The sequence below is a fragment of the Oxyura jamaicensis genome, chromosome 5 (genome assembly GCF_011077185.1).
Source record: "Oxyura jamaicensis isolate SHBP4307 breed ruddy duck chromosome 5, BPBGC_Ojam_1.0, whole genome shotgun sequence".
Lineage (NCBI taxonomy): Eukaryota > Metazoa > Chordata > Aves > Anseriformes > Anatidae > Oxyura > Oxyura jamaicensis.
The window spans coordinates 30,438,684-30,456,435 of NC_048897.1; the positions used below are offsets into that span (position 1 = coordinate 30,438,684).

The window sequence follows — 17,752 nt, forward strand, 5'->3', positions numbered from 1 at the left end:
TTTCTTTGACTTTCAGCACCTAAACTGTATTGATATGCTAACATTGCCCCTTTTCATTCTTAGATACGATATCTGTTTGGTTTCAAGACTATTACCTGTGAAGTGGCATGTATTTTTTGTTGCTGTTTTTTGATTGCTTGGTTCTGCAAGGGTTTTTGTTTTTTAAATTCTCTCCGTCTGAAATAAAATTGAGGTCACAAGCATGTCGTGTACTTCTGTATTACACAGGATAACAAAACTTTGTCAGCTGAACAACTTAAAAACTCACGTTGTTTCCACAGTAGTGAGGTTTGAGCTGCTGCTATGAAGGGGCACTGTACATCTAGTTGTGGTAGCTAAACAGCTTTTTTTTTTTTTTTAAAAACATTTGTCAGATTAAAGAGTGCTCTGAGAAGGTAGAACTGGTTTATGGTAAAAAGACAGGAGGAGCTGCTGAGAAAAAAGAAGGCAAGCCTGTTGCTGGAAAGACCCCTGCTCTTTCAGGGACTGCTGCTGATAAAGAAATAAAAGATGCAGCAACCAAACCAGGACCACTGAAAAAAGCACCTGCTGCGAAGGTAAGAGATTGTCAAGAGGTTGTTGACAACTGTATTCGTCTGTGATTGTATAGACTAGTTATATGTTGAAGTTCAAAGGTGGACTGCTGAACATCTCCTTCCAGTGAAGAATCACTGTGATGAATCTGTCCTTCTAGAGGAGTTGGTGAGCCTAAAAACAAAAGGAATCTGGGACTTTCTGATCAAGTACCTGCTGAAATCTCAGAGCTTTTTATCATATTAAACGTAAGCAACAAACTTTATACCAAATTTATACCAAATGTAGGCAATCAGGTGAGCCTCAGATGTGCTTTGTGGTGACGTAGTAATATTTAGCTGAACTTGATGCCTTGTTATAAATAGCAAGGTTACTACTAAAATGTTGAGTGTTCTCTTAAGTGTTTGTTATCGTAAGTAACTTAAACCATTAGCCTGTATTATTTTAAAACAGTTATTTGGATTTTAAGAATTGATTTAAGCAGCATTATAGATGATCTTTGTAATACTGTACTTAACTTCTCTAGGTGGGAATCCTGGGAGTGAATAGTAGAATAGATTGTATTTTTTAGTATTTATTGATACTCTAGCATTTTTCCAGGCTGCCAGTCACAGATTTAATATCTAATCTGTCTCTAAAGGTAAATGCAGGGATGAGTTCATGAGTTCCTGAACCTTCACAAGTGCATACATTCTTTCCCTTTTCATGTCTTGCATGTCCCTGTTACTGTACCTGGTTTCTAAAGCCTAGTAGTCAGAAAGCAAAGTATGAACTAAATAAGCTGTAACTTTTGCCTGTAACAGTTACGGTAACAGAGGTTGTCTTCTGATGTCAGAAGATGCATATAGAATGTATAGATGTGGAAAACCAGCAATTCATTTGGAGTCTGAATCAGAGACCTGTTTGGTCTCGGCTAACTTGCTTGTTTCCTTTCTAGCCTGGGGGCCCACCCAAGAAAGGCAAGCCAGCTGCAGCTGCGGGTATGGGAGGTGCTGGGGCTAAAGGCAAGAAGGCTCCTGAGACCAAAGAGATATTTGAATCGGAGCTCTCAGTAAGTACTCTCCTATTCTCTGAAATACTAAGTGCTTTATGCAAGTAGTTAATGAGTTCTACAGCTACTAAAAATATTTTCACTGAAGTTTGGGTATTTTTGTTGGACAAGGGAAAGCAGTGCATTTGAATAAATAAGTCATAACTGGTAAAATGGATGGTTGATATATTCTGGTGAATACACACTTTTTCTACAGGCTGTTGGTATCGGGTTGTATAAGACAGTAAGTAATAAATCACTCTAATATCATGAGGAATGTCATGATGCCCATGAACTAGGAACAGGTAAAGGCAGAGAGAAATAATTTTAATGTAACTATGGATGCGTGATTTGCTGCAGGGGTATTAACTCAAATTTATTCCATGCCATTCATATTAACTCGAGTCAGGAAAAAGTTCACATTTTGCATGTTAATTGAGCCACTCGCATAGTTTATAGGTATGGATTAGACACTGTTTATACTTTTTTTTTTAGAAAAGCTGTTCCACTGTATCCTCATGGTAGATTACCTCATTCCCCTCATCTGTGAGTCAAACAGTAATAAAGTTGTAAAGCTCTGATTTACTGCTTTACTAGATCTATCAGCAAGTTTTTTGGGTTGTCAGTTATCTTTATGGTGTTAAGTATGAGTACTTTCTATTATACCCAGTTCACATTATACAGCACAAAATGAGGATATAGTTCTTGAGGGTAATGCAGACACCAGTGAAACAAGGGAAGTTTTTTATCTTGTTTCACATACTAAACTCCATTCATTTTTGCTAAAATGGATGCAGAAGATGTGTTCTACCATTTCCTTTATCAACTCCCAGTTTGTTGCTATCTTTACTCACCCTTCATACAAAATTATCTTAGAAACTTTAGTTTACCTTCGCTGTGGCTACCTGCTGTCATTTTTGATTGCTTACATTTCTCAGGGATTATTCTTCTGTTTCAATATGACTTAACAGCTTCCCAAATTCATAAAGCCCCTAAACTGTAACCCATACAAAATATTTCAACCTACAACAGAACTTATTATGATATGGTGACTTGTATTTTGTAAATGCACTGCAGGGCAGGGGTCATTCCAGCATATTAACTGCCCTTAAGGCTGCAGCCTGCCGTACCGTGGGATCCTGTGGGGTGTGTTAACGTTGCTTTGATCTGACTGCAGATAGAAGTATGTGAAGAGAAAGCTGCTGCTGTCCTTCCAGCTTCTTGTATCCAACAGTTGGACAGTGGTAATTGGAAAGAGAGGCTTGCCTGCATGGAGGAGTTTCAGAAGGTGAGTTTGCAACAATTGATAAGAGGAGAGTTGAGGAAGGAGAAAGCAAAAAATGTAATTTCTTCAGTGTTTTAGGCCTGGTAGCTCTTGTAAAAAAGACATAGCAGAGTAGTGATATGTCAGCAGAGTAGTTCAGATAGATTAAGCAGTACGTGCAAAATATAAGTGCTTTGTTTTTAAACTAGCTATTAATCCATAACTACAGCACTGTAAGTGTCGAAGTTTAATGTAGATATGCTTTTGTCAAAAGTACTAGTATGTAGATTGAGGAGGCATACAGGTCTCTTTAAAATACTAGGTAATTCTAAAGCTTAGTGTCAAAGATAGCTAGGCTTAAGCAAAGGTTTGTAATTCTTTTGGCAAAAACACTTGCAAGCACCTGTTGACTGCATGTTAAGCAGCAATTGATTAATAAACGTAATAATGATGGCAATAAAACTTCAGTTGGCAAATAGTTGATGTTTGAAGTCTATGATGATGTCAGTCTAAATAGCTGGTAGTGAGTACTTTGTGTAGTTGCAAACAAGCATGACGTCATGTATGACTAGAACATGAAGCCTGGCTATTGTATATTAGATATATCATGTTGAGAGATCACATTCAAAAAGCCATCAATTGTAGATGTACAAATAGTTCATAACATGGCATCATGGTTGCTCTTGTGTTTTAATATTTTAGTTGAAAAGGTCACTAACTGAAATTAGAAACGGTGACCAGCTGCACTGAAATGCTGCTACAGAAGCCAGAATAGCTTTACTCAAATGTAAAGATGTTATGGTTTCATTGGAATGCATTTATTTATTTATTTATTTAATGGATAAGTCTAACAAAAGCTACAGCTAATTTAGGTTATGCTCAAACTTAATCTCTGCTTTCTAGTCAGGCTACTTATTAAGTGTTAAATTCCCTGGGCTGGAATGGCCAATAGGTGCTTGTAAGTACGCTTTTTAAAGAATATACAAAGTGTAGCAATACGAATGCTGTCGTGTAAATGGCTCTGCACATGTAAAATGGACTACATGTCACAATGGGTCTTGTAGTAAGGCTGTTCAGGTTGATTATTATGTTCCGAGCTCCTGCAACTAAGTCCACCGTTAAGAAAATTACAGGACAGTTGAGATAACTTTACTTGTGTGGGTGTTTTTGTGGTTTGTTTGTTTGTTTTTGCACCATTTGTGATGTACTGGCTAACTTAATATTTATCCTTAAGGCTGTTGAGCTTATGGAGAGAAGTGAAATGCCTTGCCAAGCTCTAGTAAGAATGCTGGCCAAGAAACCTGGTTGGAAGGAAACAAACTTTCAGGTAATGCATTTTACTTACTTTAACTAACGAGAATGGACTGTTAGTTACTGAAATTGCCTTTCTAACTAACTGAAAGGCCCTAGGTGCATATACATAATTGACAGCAATCTTAGTACATCTATAAAGCTGCTGAGTTTTTTATATATAGTACATATGTACTATTCTATAGTTTAATCATATTTTTCTAATTATATACTATTATATAGTTATATAATTTTTTAAAAGGTCTTAAAACATGAAAGCATGAGTGACTTCCTTGCTGTTATGAACATTCCAGGTGATGCAGATGAAACTGCATATAGTTGCACTGATTGCACAGAAAGGAAACTTCTCCAAAACTTCAGCACAGGTTGTGCTGGATGGTCTCGTAGACAAGGTCGGTGATGTGAAATGTGGGAGTAATGCAAAAGAAGCCATGACAGCAATAGCTGAGGCATGTCAGTTGCCATGGACTGCTGAGCAGGTGAGTGAATAGTAAAGGTATTCTTCCAGTAAAGGCAGAAATACTATGTGGGATGTTCTTTCAGTCTGAGGAATAACTCCTAAATCTTTTATTTATTTTGTGTTTTGTGGAATTGATTCGCTTTCAAGCGATACCTTGAGACAGAATTTAAATAAACCTTCATTCAAAAGAGGTAATAGCAAGGTACTGACTTACTTGTTGAGATATTGTCAAAACAGTTAAAATTCCATAACAAAGGTAATCTCCAGCTGCCTTCTAGTACTTCGGTAACTTCTGGTTCACTGCAGCTACAATCATATTATGCTATAGTGACACAACAAATTCTGCATTGCTAGTACCCCAGCTATTTTATTTTATTTGCACTGCCTTGGTTTTTTTGCAGGTATTTTAACTCATTTGTTACAGTACTTTATCACCTGGCTTGCCAGTGAAAATTCACATTTAACTCTTCTGTTCCAGGTTGTGGCTATGGCTTTCTCTCAAAAGAATCCTAAAAACCAGTCAGAAACTTTGAACTGGCTCTCAAATGCGATTAAAGAGTTTGGCTTTTCTGGGTATGTCTTTTAAGTAAATTGGCAAGAGAAACTTGAATGAAACTATTTCTTATATTGGACTGAGAATCTGCTCGTCCTAGTGAGTGCAAATGCACTGAACTTTTGTTCCCTCATCTGTGATGCTGGCTATATCGGGCTTTTCTAGCTCTAAATATGTAAATAAAAGCATCTAACTTTAGCAATAAGATCCTTTATTGCTGCTCCATTCTTTCTCACTGGGCCTTCTCAGAAGAACATTCTACTTAACCTATACAAACACGTGGGATGAGCAAGTAGTTGTAGTAGTTCATGTCTGTTATTCCCATTCTACTTAGATACACCTGCACCCTGGTGGATCACTATTTAGACAAAAAAAAAAAAGGCAGACAGAAGAGTTACATAGCATGTTTATTACTTTACTTGGGGTAGATTTTAAGGCTGATAACAGGATGATGTTTTAACCAGCATAATAATGATTATTGCTTCTGGTGCTGTGAAGGAAAGAAATGGATTCTCCTTTAGAATCAGAACAATTTTCCTTAATTTCTAAGCACTTTTCTTAACTGAATGTGCTCTAGCATATGTAATACAATAACATACAGTTTACTCATAAGAACAAAACCTCTGAGCAGTAAAAGCTTGAAATTCTAATTTATTTGACTACTTGGGTGTTACTATGCCTGGTTGTATCACAGGTGTTAAATAGATAGTCATGTTGATTAAGTCTGGGAAATAAACTCTTTTCAGTAGCATTTTACACACTAGGACAAATTCCTAAAGAAGTATGTATCTCCAGCAGGATAATGTGTGGATATGATACTAGAACAGAAGTGTCTGGGGCTGCACAAAGGAATCAATCTTACAGGCTTGCCCGTCTGTTTCCTTTTCTGTTGAATGCAATGGTGATACAGAAAATTCAGTAATCTAAACGTTGTTTTTACTCTTTCTATTGTAAATTAGTCTTTTTTGAAACTTGTTCTTCTTTCTGGATGATCCCGATAGGTCAACAAAAAAGTACCTTTTATTATGTAACTGTGTACCAGGTACTGGACTTACCCTTTGGGATTTGAGTCTTAGCAGCTGTGTGGGTGTCGTAGCTTAAGAAAATTTACAGCTGTAAGATACGCAGTCTTTGTAAAATATCTTAGGTTTACTGTATTGACTTTCATTGTAGGTTATTTTCAAAACCTATTTCAGTATTTTTTTAAATAGCTACATTGTACCTGGGATATTATAACGTGCAAATATTTTCTGCTTCCAAGTCATTTGTATGTATCTGGTTTATTCTGTTGCATTATTTTAATCTGTAACATGTTGTGATGATGTTGTTTCTCATTGGTGTTTACTGTGTTGCGTTTTACTCATGGGAGCGTCTTTTTCCACACAGACTGAATGTCAAAGCTTTCATCAGTAACGTGAAGACAGCTCTTGCTGCAACTAACCCAGTAAGTAAATTTACAATTTTAATACTGATTTTTTTCAGTCCTTAATTGGAAGACTGAGTGCTTTTATCATTCTGACAGGCTGTAAGGACTTCTGCCATTACCTTGCTGGGAGTCATGTATCTTTATGTGGGACCTCCTTTGCGAATGTTTTTTGAAGATGAGAAGCCCGCCCTTCTCTCCCAGATAGATGCAGAATTTGAAAAGGTATGAAGTGTAGTGAAAAGGTATGAAGTGAAGTTAATAACAAGTACCACTAAAACTACTTGGAAACTGCAGTAGTTGGAATGCGTAGTAAAACTGTGGTCTAACCTGTGTTTTTGTTAATGAATCAGACTTTGGAAGATAACCTACCAAAGCAGCTGCAAACACGCTGTGTGTAGCTATGTCAATAATCTACTTTTTTTCCCATGACAGATTTCAAAAGCTTCTGGTTTTGGGGGTATCATGTTCTAGAAGTCTGCTACACTGAGATAGCATATTTGGGTCATGCAACAGTCTTTATTTTTCATGTCAAATGAAAAACTCTTAAATAGCTATTGTCTCTTTGCCTTGCTTGCAGATGCAAGGGCAGACAGCACCAGCCCCAACTCGTGGCATTTCCAGGCACAGTGGAGGCAGTGGGGATGATGGTGAGGAAGAGGAACAGGAGGATGTTGGGAATGATGTTGTGGATCTCTTGCCGAGAACAGATATTGGGTACGTTAGGATTCTACAGCTTGAAGACATTTGCCCAGCAATTCAAAGCTTGCTATTTATAAGCGCTTTATAAGCAGAAATCTGTGTTGTTAAAGTGCTGAATTATTAAAAGGCATGTAGCAAAGAAAATGGGCTTTTTACTACTTATTTTTTTCTTATAGTGATAAGATCACAGCTGAGCTAGTGTCTAAGATTGGGGACAAAAACTGGAAGATCCGAAAGGAAGGTCTAGATGAAGTGACGAGCATAATTAATGATGCTAAGTTCATACAGCCCAACATCGGAGAACTTCCAGCTGCTTTGAAGGGTCGTCTCAATGACTCCAATAAAATCTTGGTATGTTATGTGAAATCCTGTTTCAACTATTTACAGCTTAGAACTGCAGACAAGCTATTTCTGAACCTTGCTTATGGTTCAGATCTGTTAAGAATGTCATGAAATCAATGGTTTGAAATCAGTGAACAGTATTTCCAGATTATGTGCTTGCCAGTTCTTACAAACTTTCGTCTTTTCAGATTTTTATAATGTCTTTGCAAAAAAAAGAACACCTTTAAAAAGAGGGAAAATCTGCCCCTATACTCAGAGTAATGTAAGCAAACTTAAAAAAAATTTGAATTGCTTTACTTGTGGCAAAAGTTAAATCTTTTCTTCCAAAATTTTTTGCTGAACTTTATTGAAATTTACTTAAAATATACATATAACTTGCCTGTTTGTGTGGTGAATTTGAAGTCTGGAAAAAGATATTATTGAGCAGGCATTCTAAAGTAAAAGCCCTGATAAATAGCAGTGTTACGTTCCCCATGTGACTTGGAGTTGTGTGCAGGTGTTTGTCGCTGTAGTTTATTCAAAGCCTTTCTGTTTATGTGCAGGTGCAACAGACGCTGAGCATTCTTCAGCAACTAGCAACAGCAATGGGCCCCAATATCAAACAGCATGTGAAAAATTTGGGCATTCCTGTCATTACAGTCCTCGGAGACAGTAAGGTAGGACACTCGAGACCTTTTTCCTTTTTGCCTTCTACTATCTAAGCTATGTCTGAGAATAACTATATAGGCTGTGGTATTTAGCCTCGCTTTTGAGACTCGGATGGTAATTTGTAAGGTACCAAGAAAGTTTTCAAGTTGTTGTGCTGTTGGACTTTTCTTGTGTTGTGGTTCTTTCCTAAATGACAGCTTATCAAAATAAGAAGTTCTACCTTACTATATATTCTGAGATACATTCTACTGCTTGTGAATAAATGCAGTCGAGGTTGTACGTCAACCTTAAATGAAACAAAGTGACTGTGTGTATGAGTACTTTTGATGCTGAAAATATACTACTTGACCAAAGAAACCTGATTAGCTTTTAAAGTTGCTTGTTAGTACTCTTCGTGTATCAATGTGGATTCCAGTATACCTTGTTGTCTTGTTATGTAGGAGACATTTGAATTGTAGGTAGAAACATGTTGCTGATAACCAACACCAAAGCTTGTCTAATGTTAGTGTGGAGCTTGTCAAGATACAGTGTCAAAATCAAAGCTAGTACCATGGGAAAGCTATTTTGAGGAGTTAGGGAAAGGAGGCTTGGTACGATGCCAATGTCTTGTGCCAGAATTCACAGGCAATTATCAGAGATGGTGTACTTCAGATGTCCCTACCCTGCATATGAGCAGGGAAAAACAACAGAAAATAGGTGAGCAGCCCAAAGCTGAAAGTCCTAACGGCAACAGAAGCTAGCACTTAAAGCTTCTGAAGATGCGTGTCAGAACCAGAATCCTACCAAAATACTTTGCCGTTGGTGGTACCCATAGGAGAAAGGCTCTTGACACAGTCTGCATTTCTGTGCAGAGAAAGAATGGTCTTGCCAGTACCTTCCCCAAGTTCAATTTTGAGCTGAATTGCCAGGAGATTACAGCAATTTTGCTGGAGGCCAAAGCTTACTCGGCATAGACTGGTATTGCTTCAGCAAGCACCTTCTAATCCTCCACAAGCATATAGGATTCTTTCCTTCCCTTGCTTGAAGAAGCTGATCATCACTCTCTAGGAGAAGGAAACTGCTTCTGTGTTTCAGTGTTGTGGATCTTCCTGCTTGCAAGGAGCCTATATATCTGAAAGCAAGAGAAATCAGTTTACAAGCTGTGATGTTCATGAATCTACTAATGAAAAATCAAAACGTGTTCTAGTCTGCTAACAAGCAGTGCAGACATTTAAAGTACAACGTGCATATATTGATGTATGCCAACGTGCATTAGCACATTAATGCTCAATGTGTCTGTATCCTTGGTACTGGCAGTGTATGCATTGGTGGTTCTCTCACTTAATGAAGGGGCAAAAACTCTAAATTACTCTACGCATTACTCTTATATAAATAAGACTTGCTCCTTTTTGTTGTCTGCTCTTCTAAAGTAGTCTAAAGATAGAAAATGAGTAAGAGTAGAGGGCTCCCCTTTTCCTGGTTTGACTTCTGCTCACATGTGCTCTAAATAAGAGTGCCCTGAAACTAATAACAGGTTCCATAACCCCCTTGCCCTGATTTATGAATGTACTACATCTATCTTTACCATTAGGTAAATCATTAACCTTATCCTTTAGCTAGGAAACTAAGCTGAAGGAGGCTTCCAAACTCTCATCAATGAATGGTAGCAAGTTCAGAGTGCTTCTAAAGATGCTTTTTGTCCTTTTTTACTAAACTACTACTAAAAAATGATAAACTAATATGATGTGATTTGGTCATTTCTGCATCTCGTAGCATCGTTAAAATTAGGTTCTTTTGAATACTAGATTACTCGAGCAGTGATGAAAAATAGAGATTTCAAAGCCTATAACCTAGAATCTTTTGTTGTAATCTTCTGAACCCTCTTCAGAATTATTCTTAAATCTTTTTGTTACAGAATAATGTTCGTGCTGCTGCATTAGCAACTGTGAATGCCTGGGCTGAACAAACCGGAATGAAAGAGTGGTTAGAAGGTGAAGATCTATCCGAGGAACTCAAAAAAGAAAATCCTTTCCTAAGACAAGAGGTAGGCTTCTGCTAAGTAAACTCCACATGTCCATGTAATCACAATAACCTTACTTACAAAGGCATATGTTCAACTAAGCAGACTGACATTGCATAATACGATCATTACATGAGTAAACAAGGAACTCTGTTCTTACTGACAAAATGTCAAACTTCACAAGGCTAATGAGCTGTCACCCCTGCATGTTAGCTGTAATTCAGATTTCAGTGCCTCCCAAATGAAAAGTTTGCCTGTTTTGATTACCCTTTTAAGACCTATTGTTTCTCTTCCAATTAACCCTATGGCGATGAAGAACTGAACTGAACTGGAGGTATTAATAAATGGAAGTGAATGAAGTGCAACTTACTAATCAGTTGCACTAGCTGAAATTACAATGCTTTTTTTTCAAAGGGAAGAAACAACTCAAGCAGTCTTAGCTAACTAGGCTCCAAGTTTTAAATTAGCTGCATATTGACATACTGTGTCAACGTGTTTTTTAAGCTGCTGATATTAAAGTTCACATTAAGAATGTTTGTCTGAACAAATGTTGTAGGGCTTTGTTCTTTTTGTGTGTGGAAAAGTGAAACTTCTACAACTGAGCTACTCCTCAGGCTCTTGTGGCCGTTCCAAATAGCAGCGAGCACTTCCCCAGAAACTTTTTATTCTTTCTTTCAGCTGCTTGGTTGGTTAGCTGAAAAGTTGCCTACTCTCCGTTCTGTTCCTTCTGACCTGCTCTTGTGTGTGCCTCACCTCTACTCCTGTCTTGAAGATCGAAATGGGGATGTGCGTAAAAAGGCGCAGGATGCCCTGCCATTCTTCATGATGCATCTTGGATTTGAGAAGATGGCAAAAGCCACCAGCAAGCTGAAGGTATTGTTGTCTCTAAGATTAGATAATGTGACCTTGAATGAGTGGATATTACCATGTCATGCTCACAATCCTGCAACTTGATGTTTTCAGTGATTAAAAGCCTGTCTTCAGTCCCTTTGAGTTCAATGCAAATAGTGTCAGGAGGCTGCGAGTTAGTTTTCTCAACTTCAGAAAGACTGCTGCCACAGCAGGTTTAGCACTTCAGGAGCTTGATACTTATTTGCTATGCTTTTCTTCTAAAATAATAAAAATAAATCTACCTGCAGATAGCTTCCTTACTGGTTGTTGTCCAGCCGTATGCCTTTGAACATACACTTTAAGATGGCTTCCAGCAATTTGTTGTATCTTATGGGATCACTGAGTGCTGGTTCCCTCTTAGTGCTCTCCATTAACTTCAAGGGACTGCACACCTAGGATATATTACTAGTTCACGTGTTTCCTAAAGGTCCTGCAGAAAGAAGCGAAGAGACAATGTGTTTTATCTCAGAACAGGAATATTTGAAAACATCATGTTTTAAGATAAGCGTCATGAAAGATGCTAACAAGAGAACAGTACTGTTTGCCTCATGTGTAGCATGTATTAGCACTGTAATCCTTCCATATCTATTACTTTTCCTCCCCTGCTCTCTAGCCAACTTCCAAAGACCAGGTACTGGCCATGCTTGAGAAAGCCAAGGCCAACATGCCAGCCAAACCAGCTCCTGCTGCTAAAGCATCTTCCAGAGTGGGTGGGGGAGCAGCTCCAGCCAAATTCCAACCTGCATCAGGTAACTTCTCAAGTTTTGGGAAATGAGTGATAGAAGGGTGGGTGGGTTTCCTTTCCTTTAAGAAAATCTATTGGGTTAAATAGCACTTTGAAGTTTGTTTATGTTTTTTGAGAGCACAGGTTCTGTAAAATTGATTCTCTAATTGATTTTCCCAGCTTGGGACTACATAAAATGGAGTTATTTGCAGGATCTGAGCGTTGGAATTAGTGGATAAGCTTACAATTGTTGTATGAAGTTTGAGATAGTAGGTCAATCATCTGCAGGGAAGAGCTTTTGGCTATATGTGGATGTTACTAACTCCAGTATGCCATTGTAGAGTTTGTTGTAGACATTCTTTTTAGACTGATAAGCAAGTTGTTTTGAAGGTAACTTTCAGAAATACTCTTTACACAAAGTCTGGTCTGGACTAATACTAGAAACATGGTTTCATAGGTCCAAAGACAATGGTGCCTGTGGAATATTAACCCGGAAATCTGTGTTAATATTATGTACCTGTATCTAAAGAAACAGAACAACACTAAAAAATGTCTGAACTTTTGAACAAAAATAAGTTAAAATCTTGATCCTTCTCAATTTCTAAATTAGATTAACTTGTATTGATTTAGTACTATGCATTTCTGAAAGAGCATCCTTGCAGTGAATCACTTAATTATGCTTGCATTTACACAAACTTATTTAGTGCATGCAGGCAAATGAATAGTCTTACGTATCTGTTTCATGGAGCTTAAATTTTAAGGTTTCCAGGAACCTTTTTGTCATGCCAGAGGAAGAAGCCCACTTAACAGGAGGAGGGAAATTCAGCATAGTTAGTTGCAAACAGCTTTGTGCTTCAGTCAGTTCTGTCTGCAGTTCTGGTCAGTCATGCAGTTGATTTGACTTTCATTGTAGGAGGGTGCAGGGTTTTTTCTTGTTTTCTTTTTATTTGCTTGTTTTTAAAATTGTTTCATACAACCGTCTGTGAGCTTCTTTGAAAATATCTATGTGGTATTGAAACTAAAAAACATAGCTTAATTTTTATGCTAAAATCAGTTACCAAAAATTCTGTGATAATACTTAAAAATTTTCTGGATGATCTGTCTACTGTAGTTTACGGTTGGGCTACTGGAATGCTTGTGCTGACACAAGGGAGAAGGTGACAGGATTGGGTTTCAAGGGATTAAAAGAAGCAGTCCTGCGTTATCCCCTTCTTAGGGCCAGCTTGCCTGCTCAAAGTGAGGACAGCTACAGCTTCGGACACGAGCCCCCATAGTGCATCTGTGTGCATGTTTTTGAACCTGTTTTGATAATGACTAGTTTGACATAGTATGATTTTAATTGAGAACTTTGTATACAAACATGCAATAGAAGGAGCTTCTCCACATTTGAAGTCCTCAGATGTCAGTGTGATAAAGGCATTACCATCTTCATCAACATTTTTTCTTTTCTGCTAAATGGTCTATTGTTTTTCCAGCTTTTGCTGAAGATTCAGGGTCCAATACCATGGAATCCAAGCCTGATCCCAAAAAAGCCAAAGCAGGAGGTGCCTCCTCTAAAGCTAAGGTATGCTGATTGCATTTTGTATGAAATCAGTTCAGTTAAGTTAGGAGATGTAGTTTGTTAATATATCACAAGTAAAAAAAGAGTATAGCCCTTGCTAGGGACTGCTTTTATGAAGAATTATTGAGATTGTCTGATTTCTGAAATTGTGTTCCCACATCATCTATTTCATCACTATTTTTTGTCATAAACTAATTAATTATTCCAAAACCTGTGTTGGCACAAATGCAGTTTTGTGGAAAGCTTATTCCATGTTCTAAATATGCTTCGCCTCCTTAATTTCATGCAGTTGAGAACTCACTATTACTGTTCCAACGTTATACTTTGTACAGTAGTTTTGAGCCCATGTATTGAAATAAAATAATCTCTCCTTTACAGTAGGGAGGATAAAATGCTCTCAAGCACAGGAGAAGGAAGATGCTTAAATGCATAGTAATAGCCTCAGCTGATTACATTTGAATTAGTTTTTTCTGCTTTGTTACAGTATTTTTTCTGCTATTACCTTTTAAACACAACAACAAAAAGAAAACCTGTTCTATAGTCCTGTTGCTTCCTTTGTTGAAAGTAATGCTGTAATGAGATCAGTTTTGATACAGGTCCAGATTTATGACAGAAATGAATGGAACAAACTTTGAAGGATATTACAGGCTTACCTAGGTTAATACGTTCATCTGTCAAAACTCTGATACCAGAGTTAATGCCTCTGCTGTGAACTCATAGAAGGTTTGGAATAGTAACTCTAGTGAGTAACTTTCTAACAACAAAGCCTTTTTTTGTGGCTTATTTACAGCAGTCAGGTGTTAATAGCACTATGTCCAAGGGCAATACCAGCCAGTCCAAAGCTAATACAAGCCTCAGCAAAGGCAATACCAGTCTGGCAAAGAACAAATCTGTCAAACAGGTACCACGTTGGGTTTTAGGGATGTGTGTGGGTGACTAGTGCACTGGTTGAGTGACTTGTCATATTTCACAGAGTACTCTTGCGCACATTGTCATGGGTATTGCTTCCACAGCAGCAGAGCACATACTTCTAAAATTCTAATCAACGGTATTCTTCTAGCTTCTCTCTGGCTCTAGTACACCTAGGCAGCATGAGGTTGGCTGGTATCTAATGCTTGCAATTGCTTGCCTAAGGCATGCATGTGTCTTGCATTGCCTCTTAAAACCTTGTGTGTTTTTTTTTTTTTTTTTTTTTTCCAGGGTGTACAGGGGAAGAAAGTATTAAGCAAGCCTGCTTTGAAGGAAGACGATGATAAATCGGGTCCTATTTTTATCATAGTCCCAAATGGAAAAGAACAGAGAATGAAAGATGAGAAAGGTCTGAAGGTGAGGGGAAAAAAATTATGTATTTAACCTGTTTTGAAGTAGTATAACTTCAGCACCTTCCTTTGTTCTGGTATTTAGAGTTAACCATGCTAGGGCATGGAAGTACTAGAATCTGTCCATCCTTTGGATTGATTTTTCTAGTGTCTGGTTGACTTGCACAGGTCCATATCAGTCTTACTGTGTTCTTTTTCTGTTGTTTTTTGTTGTTGTTGTTGTTGTTTGTTTGTTTGTTTGTTTTTCCCCTGAATTTTGTGCATTTATGCATTCTTGTAAAACACAAAGGCCTTTTTACAACTTCTTCCAGCTGAGAACTCTCTCAGGTATCGAGTTAATTGACTGTCTTCACATAACTAATTCTGGAGTTGTAAGATCCACTGTAAATTCTTTATACTTTTTTTAACAGCGCCTCTTAAAAAGCTTGTCTTTTATGTGGAAGTTCTGTTACTTAAAATACAGGGTTTACTGATTACTTGCTAGTGAATAGGCATATTTTGTCTAAAACTAACCATTTAAAGTAACTGGTAATAATTAATGTAACAGCCTAAAGATAACCACTCAACATAGGGAGAATCTTTCATGTAAGCCAAGGTGAGGAAACACCACCAAACTTTTCCCACTGCCTTTTGATAATGAGAAGAGTTGAAAACAGATTCTGAAGCAAGATTAAAAGCAATGCAACTTGCAGGTTATTTCAAGAACAGAAGGTACTGCTTGCTTTGAGTTCTAAATGCTGGCTTTTGCAGGTGTTAAAGTGGAATTTCACTACTCCCCGTGACGAATATATCGAGCAGCTGAAGACTCAGATGTCCAGTTGTGTGGCCAAATGGCTACAGGATGAGATGTTTCATGCAGACTTTCAGCACCACAACAAAGCACTGGCTGTTATGATTGAGGTAAGTTTGGATCTGTGGTAGTGGATGACAACTCAAAATTATTCCTTGCTGTGCAAGAGTCAGCTTGAACTAAAATCAACTAGCAATACTCTGAGAAGCCAGGGATCACTGTGCTGTGAAATTTAATTTTTAATAAATATCGAAATTATTTTCAGAGGAATTATAAATTTGATATTAATATTGGCTGTTTCTTGAGAGAGGAGAAAATGAGTTAGTTCGCTGGAGACTTTGTAGAATTTCAGAAAGCTGTACAAGGTAAAAGTGAGTACTTGGAATTTTAGGACTTAACCAGTAAAAGTAGACAGTTTTAACAGGCATAGTTTTTCCTTATGTCTGTTTTCTTGAACAGTGTTTCACTTTGCACAACCTCCTTTTTTTTTTTTTTTCCCCTGTCACTTCAAGCATTTGGAGAGTGAAAAAGATGGAGTCATCAGCTGCCTGGATCTGATCTTAAAGTGGCTGACCCTGCGGTTCTTCGATACCAACACAAGTGTTCTGATGAAAGCACTTGAATACCTCAAATTGCTTTTCAATTTGCTAAGTCAAGAAGAGTATCACCTTACTGAAAATGAAGCATCCTCTTTCATCCCATATCTCATCCTAAAGGTACTTTTCATTGTATAAAAGTTAAACCTATTTTTCATGGGAAACACAGGGTGGCATCAAACACTTCAGTAATTTGTTCTTTCTGAATATATTGCACGCTTGACTTTAAAAGGCATTTGCAAAATTATTCTTGATGCAAAAACCTTTTTTGGGTTTTCTTAACGTTATTTAGACTCAGTCTCATCAACGGTATGATGAGACTGTTGAAAGTGTTATGTATTTTCCACACACACCAATCTTTCCTCCTAGGTAGGAGAACCAAAAGACGTCATCCGTAAAGATGTCCGTGCCATTCTGAACAGGATGTGTCTCATATATCCAGCCAGCAAGATGTTTACTTTCATCATGGAGGGGACAAAATCTAAAAACTCAAAACAGCGTGCAGGTGGGAAATAACATTATGAACAATTGCAAGTAGTTCAAACTGCATTGTTTAGTATTCCAAGAAGCCAGCATAACTTTTGGTGGAACATGAGATTTGCTCTGTATGTAGAATTCTGTGCACTTGCAAAATTACAAATAATCCTTTTGGGGATTAGGTTTTAAAGGAGAATAATCTTTATTTTGTGTCTTTGTCTTCGGGAGGTACAACAATCTGTTAAATTGCTATCAATGTTAAGATAGTCTCCCTTGAGTATGCTAGAGAGAATGGTGATGGTAATATTGTCCAAGTGACTAGGGGACTCAGATAACCTGATCAGAACTTTGAAAAGAAGCATCTCTACACTGCACATCTGTCTCAATTATATTTTGGGAATTATTTATTGTATGGTGTTTGTGTAGTTCAAACAACTCTGGTCACCTTAAAGATATCTCATCCTGATATAACCAGACAGTTAAATTCTATGCATGATACACCATTGCAAGCTAAGAACTGTCTAAACTACCTAAATGTAAAGTTAAACATCACATTGCTTGTATATGGTAATAGGAAATATTTGCAATGGTATGGGGAAGACTGATAGCTCTTACATGCTATCTTTGCTACTTGCCCTCCCTGCTGATAGATACACACTCTCCAGGTGATTCATGGGGCAAGAAGTACTGTTCTGATAAAATCAGTATTGTGATTCATGCTTCTCTACAGTGAACATTCAAGATGTGCAAGCAGCACAAAAATCTGAGGGTTCTCTTCCCAGCAGCTTTAAATTTGCATGTGTGTCACTTTCTTCCTCTAGAGTGCCTGGAAGAGCTTGGATGTCTGGTTGAATCATATGGCATGAATGTATGCCAGCCAACTCCAGGGAAGGCCTTGAAAGAAATGGCAACTCACATTGGTGATAGGGACAACACTGTGCGCAATGCTGCACTGAACACCATTGTGACTGTCTATAATGTTCATGGTGACCAAGTATTCAAGCTGATTGGAAATGTAAGTGTAACTGGAAATACCACATTTTGTTCAAAAAGTCCATATGCTTGTGTTAGGGATTTGCACTGTTTTGCTTGTGATGGGTCACGTTACGTTTTGCTGTTGGTGTCAAG

General features: G+C 37.7%; 1 protein-coding gene across 6 annotated transcripts in view; it reads left to right on the forward strand.

Annotated features, from left to right (window-relative positions):
* Positions 1 to 17,752, forward strand: part of CKAP5 (cytoskeleton associated protein 5) — a 49,838-nt gene that overhangs the window by 19,833 nt on the left and 12,253 nt on the right. For 4 of the 6 annotated variants that reach the window (XM_035327012.1, XM_035327016.1, XM_035327014.1 and 1 more), the window contains exons 13-33: positions 375 to 557; positions 1,472 to 1,585; positions 2,742 to 2,852; positions 4,063 to 4,155; positions 4,433 to 4,618; positions 5,078 to 5,172; positions 6,539 to 6,596; positions 6,675 to 6,800; positions 7,156 to 7,292; positions 7,454 to 7,628; positions 8,162 to 8,275; positions 10,162 to 10,290; positions 10,945 to 11,139; positions 11,771 to 11,906; positions 13,357 to 13,445; positions 14,233 to 14,343; positions 14,643 to 14,768; positions 15,512 to 15,661; positions 16,064 to 16,267; positions 16,517 to 16,652; positions 17,446 to 17,639. In XM_035327012.1, the coding sequence (XP_035182903.1) occupies positions 375 to 557; positions 1,472 to 1,585; positions 2,742 to 2,852; positions 4,063 to 4,155; positions 4,433 to 4,618; positions 5,078 to 5,172; positions 6,539 to 6,596; positions 6,675 to 6,800; positions 7,156 to 7,292; positions 7,454 to 7,628; positions 8,162 to 8,275; positions 10,162 to 10,290; positions 10,945 to 11,139; positions 11,771 to 11,906; positions 13,357 to 13,445; positions 14,233 to 14,343; positions 14,643 to 14,768; positions 15,512 to 15,661; positions 16,064 to 16,267; positions 16,517 to 16,652; positions 17,446 to 17,639 (2,862 nt within the window). The remainder of the gene's footprint in view (positions 1 to 374; positions 558 to 1,471; positions 1,586 to 2,741; positions 2,853 to 4,062; positions 4,156 to 4,432; positions 4,619 to 5,077; positions 5,173 to 6,538; positions 6,597 to 6,674; positions 6,801 to 7,155; positions 7,293 to 7,453; positions 7,629 to 8,161; positions 8,276 to 10,161; positions 10,291 to 10,944; positions 11,140 to 11,770; positions 11,907 to 13,356; positions 13,446 to 14,232; positions 14,344 to 14,642; positions 14,769 to 15,511; positions 15,662 to 16,063; positions 16,268 to 16,516; positions 16,653 to 17,445; positions 17,640 to 17,752) is intronic. The other 2 variants (XM_035327017.1, XM_035327018.1) reach the window with 1 other exon arrangement.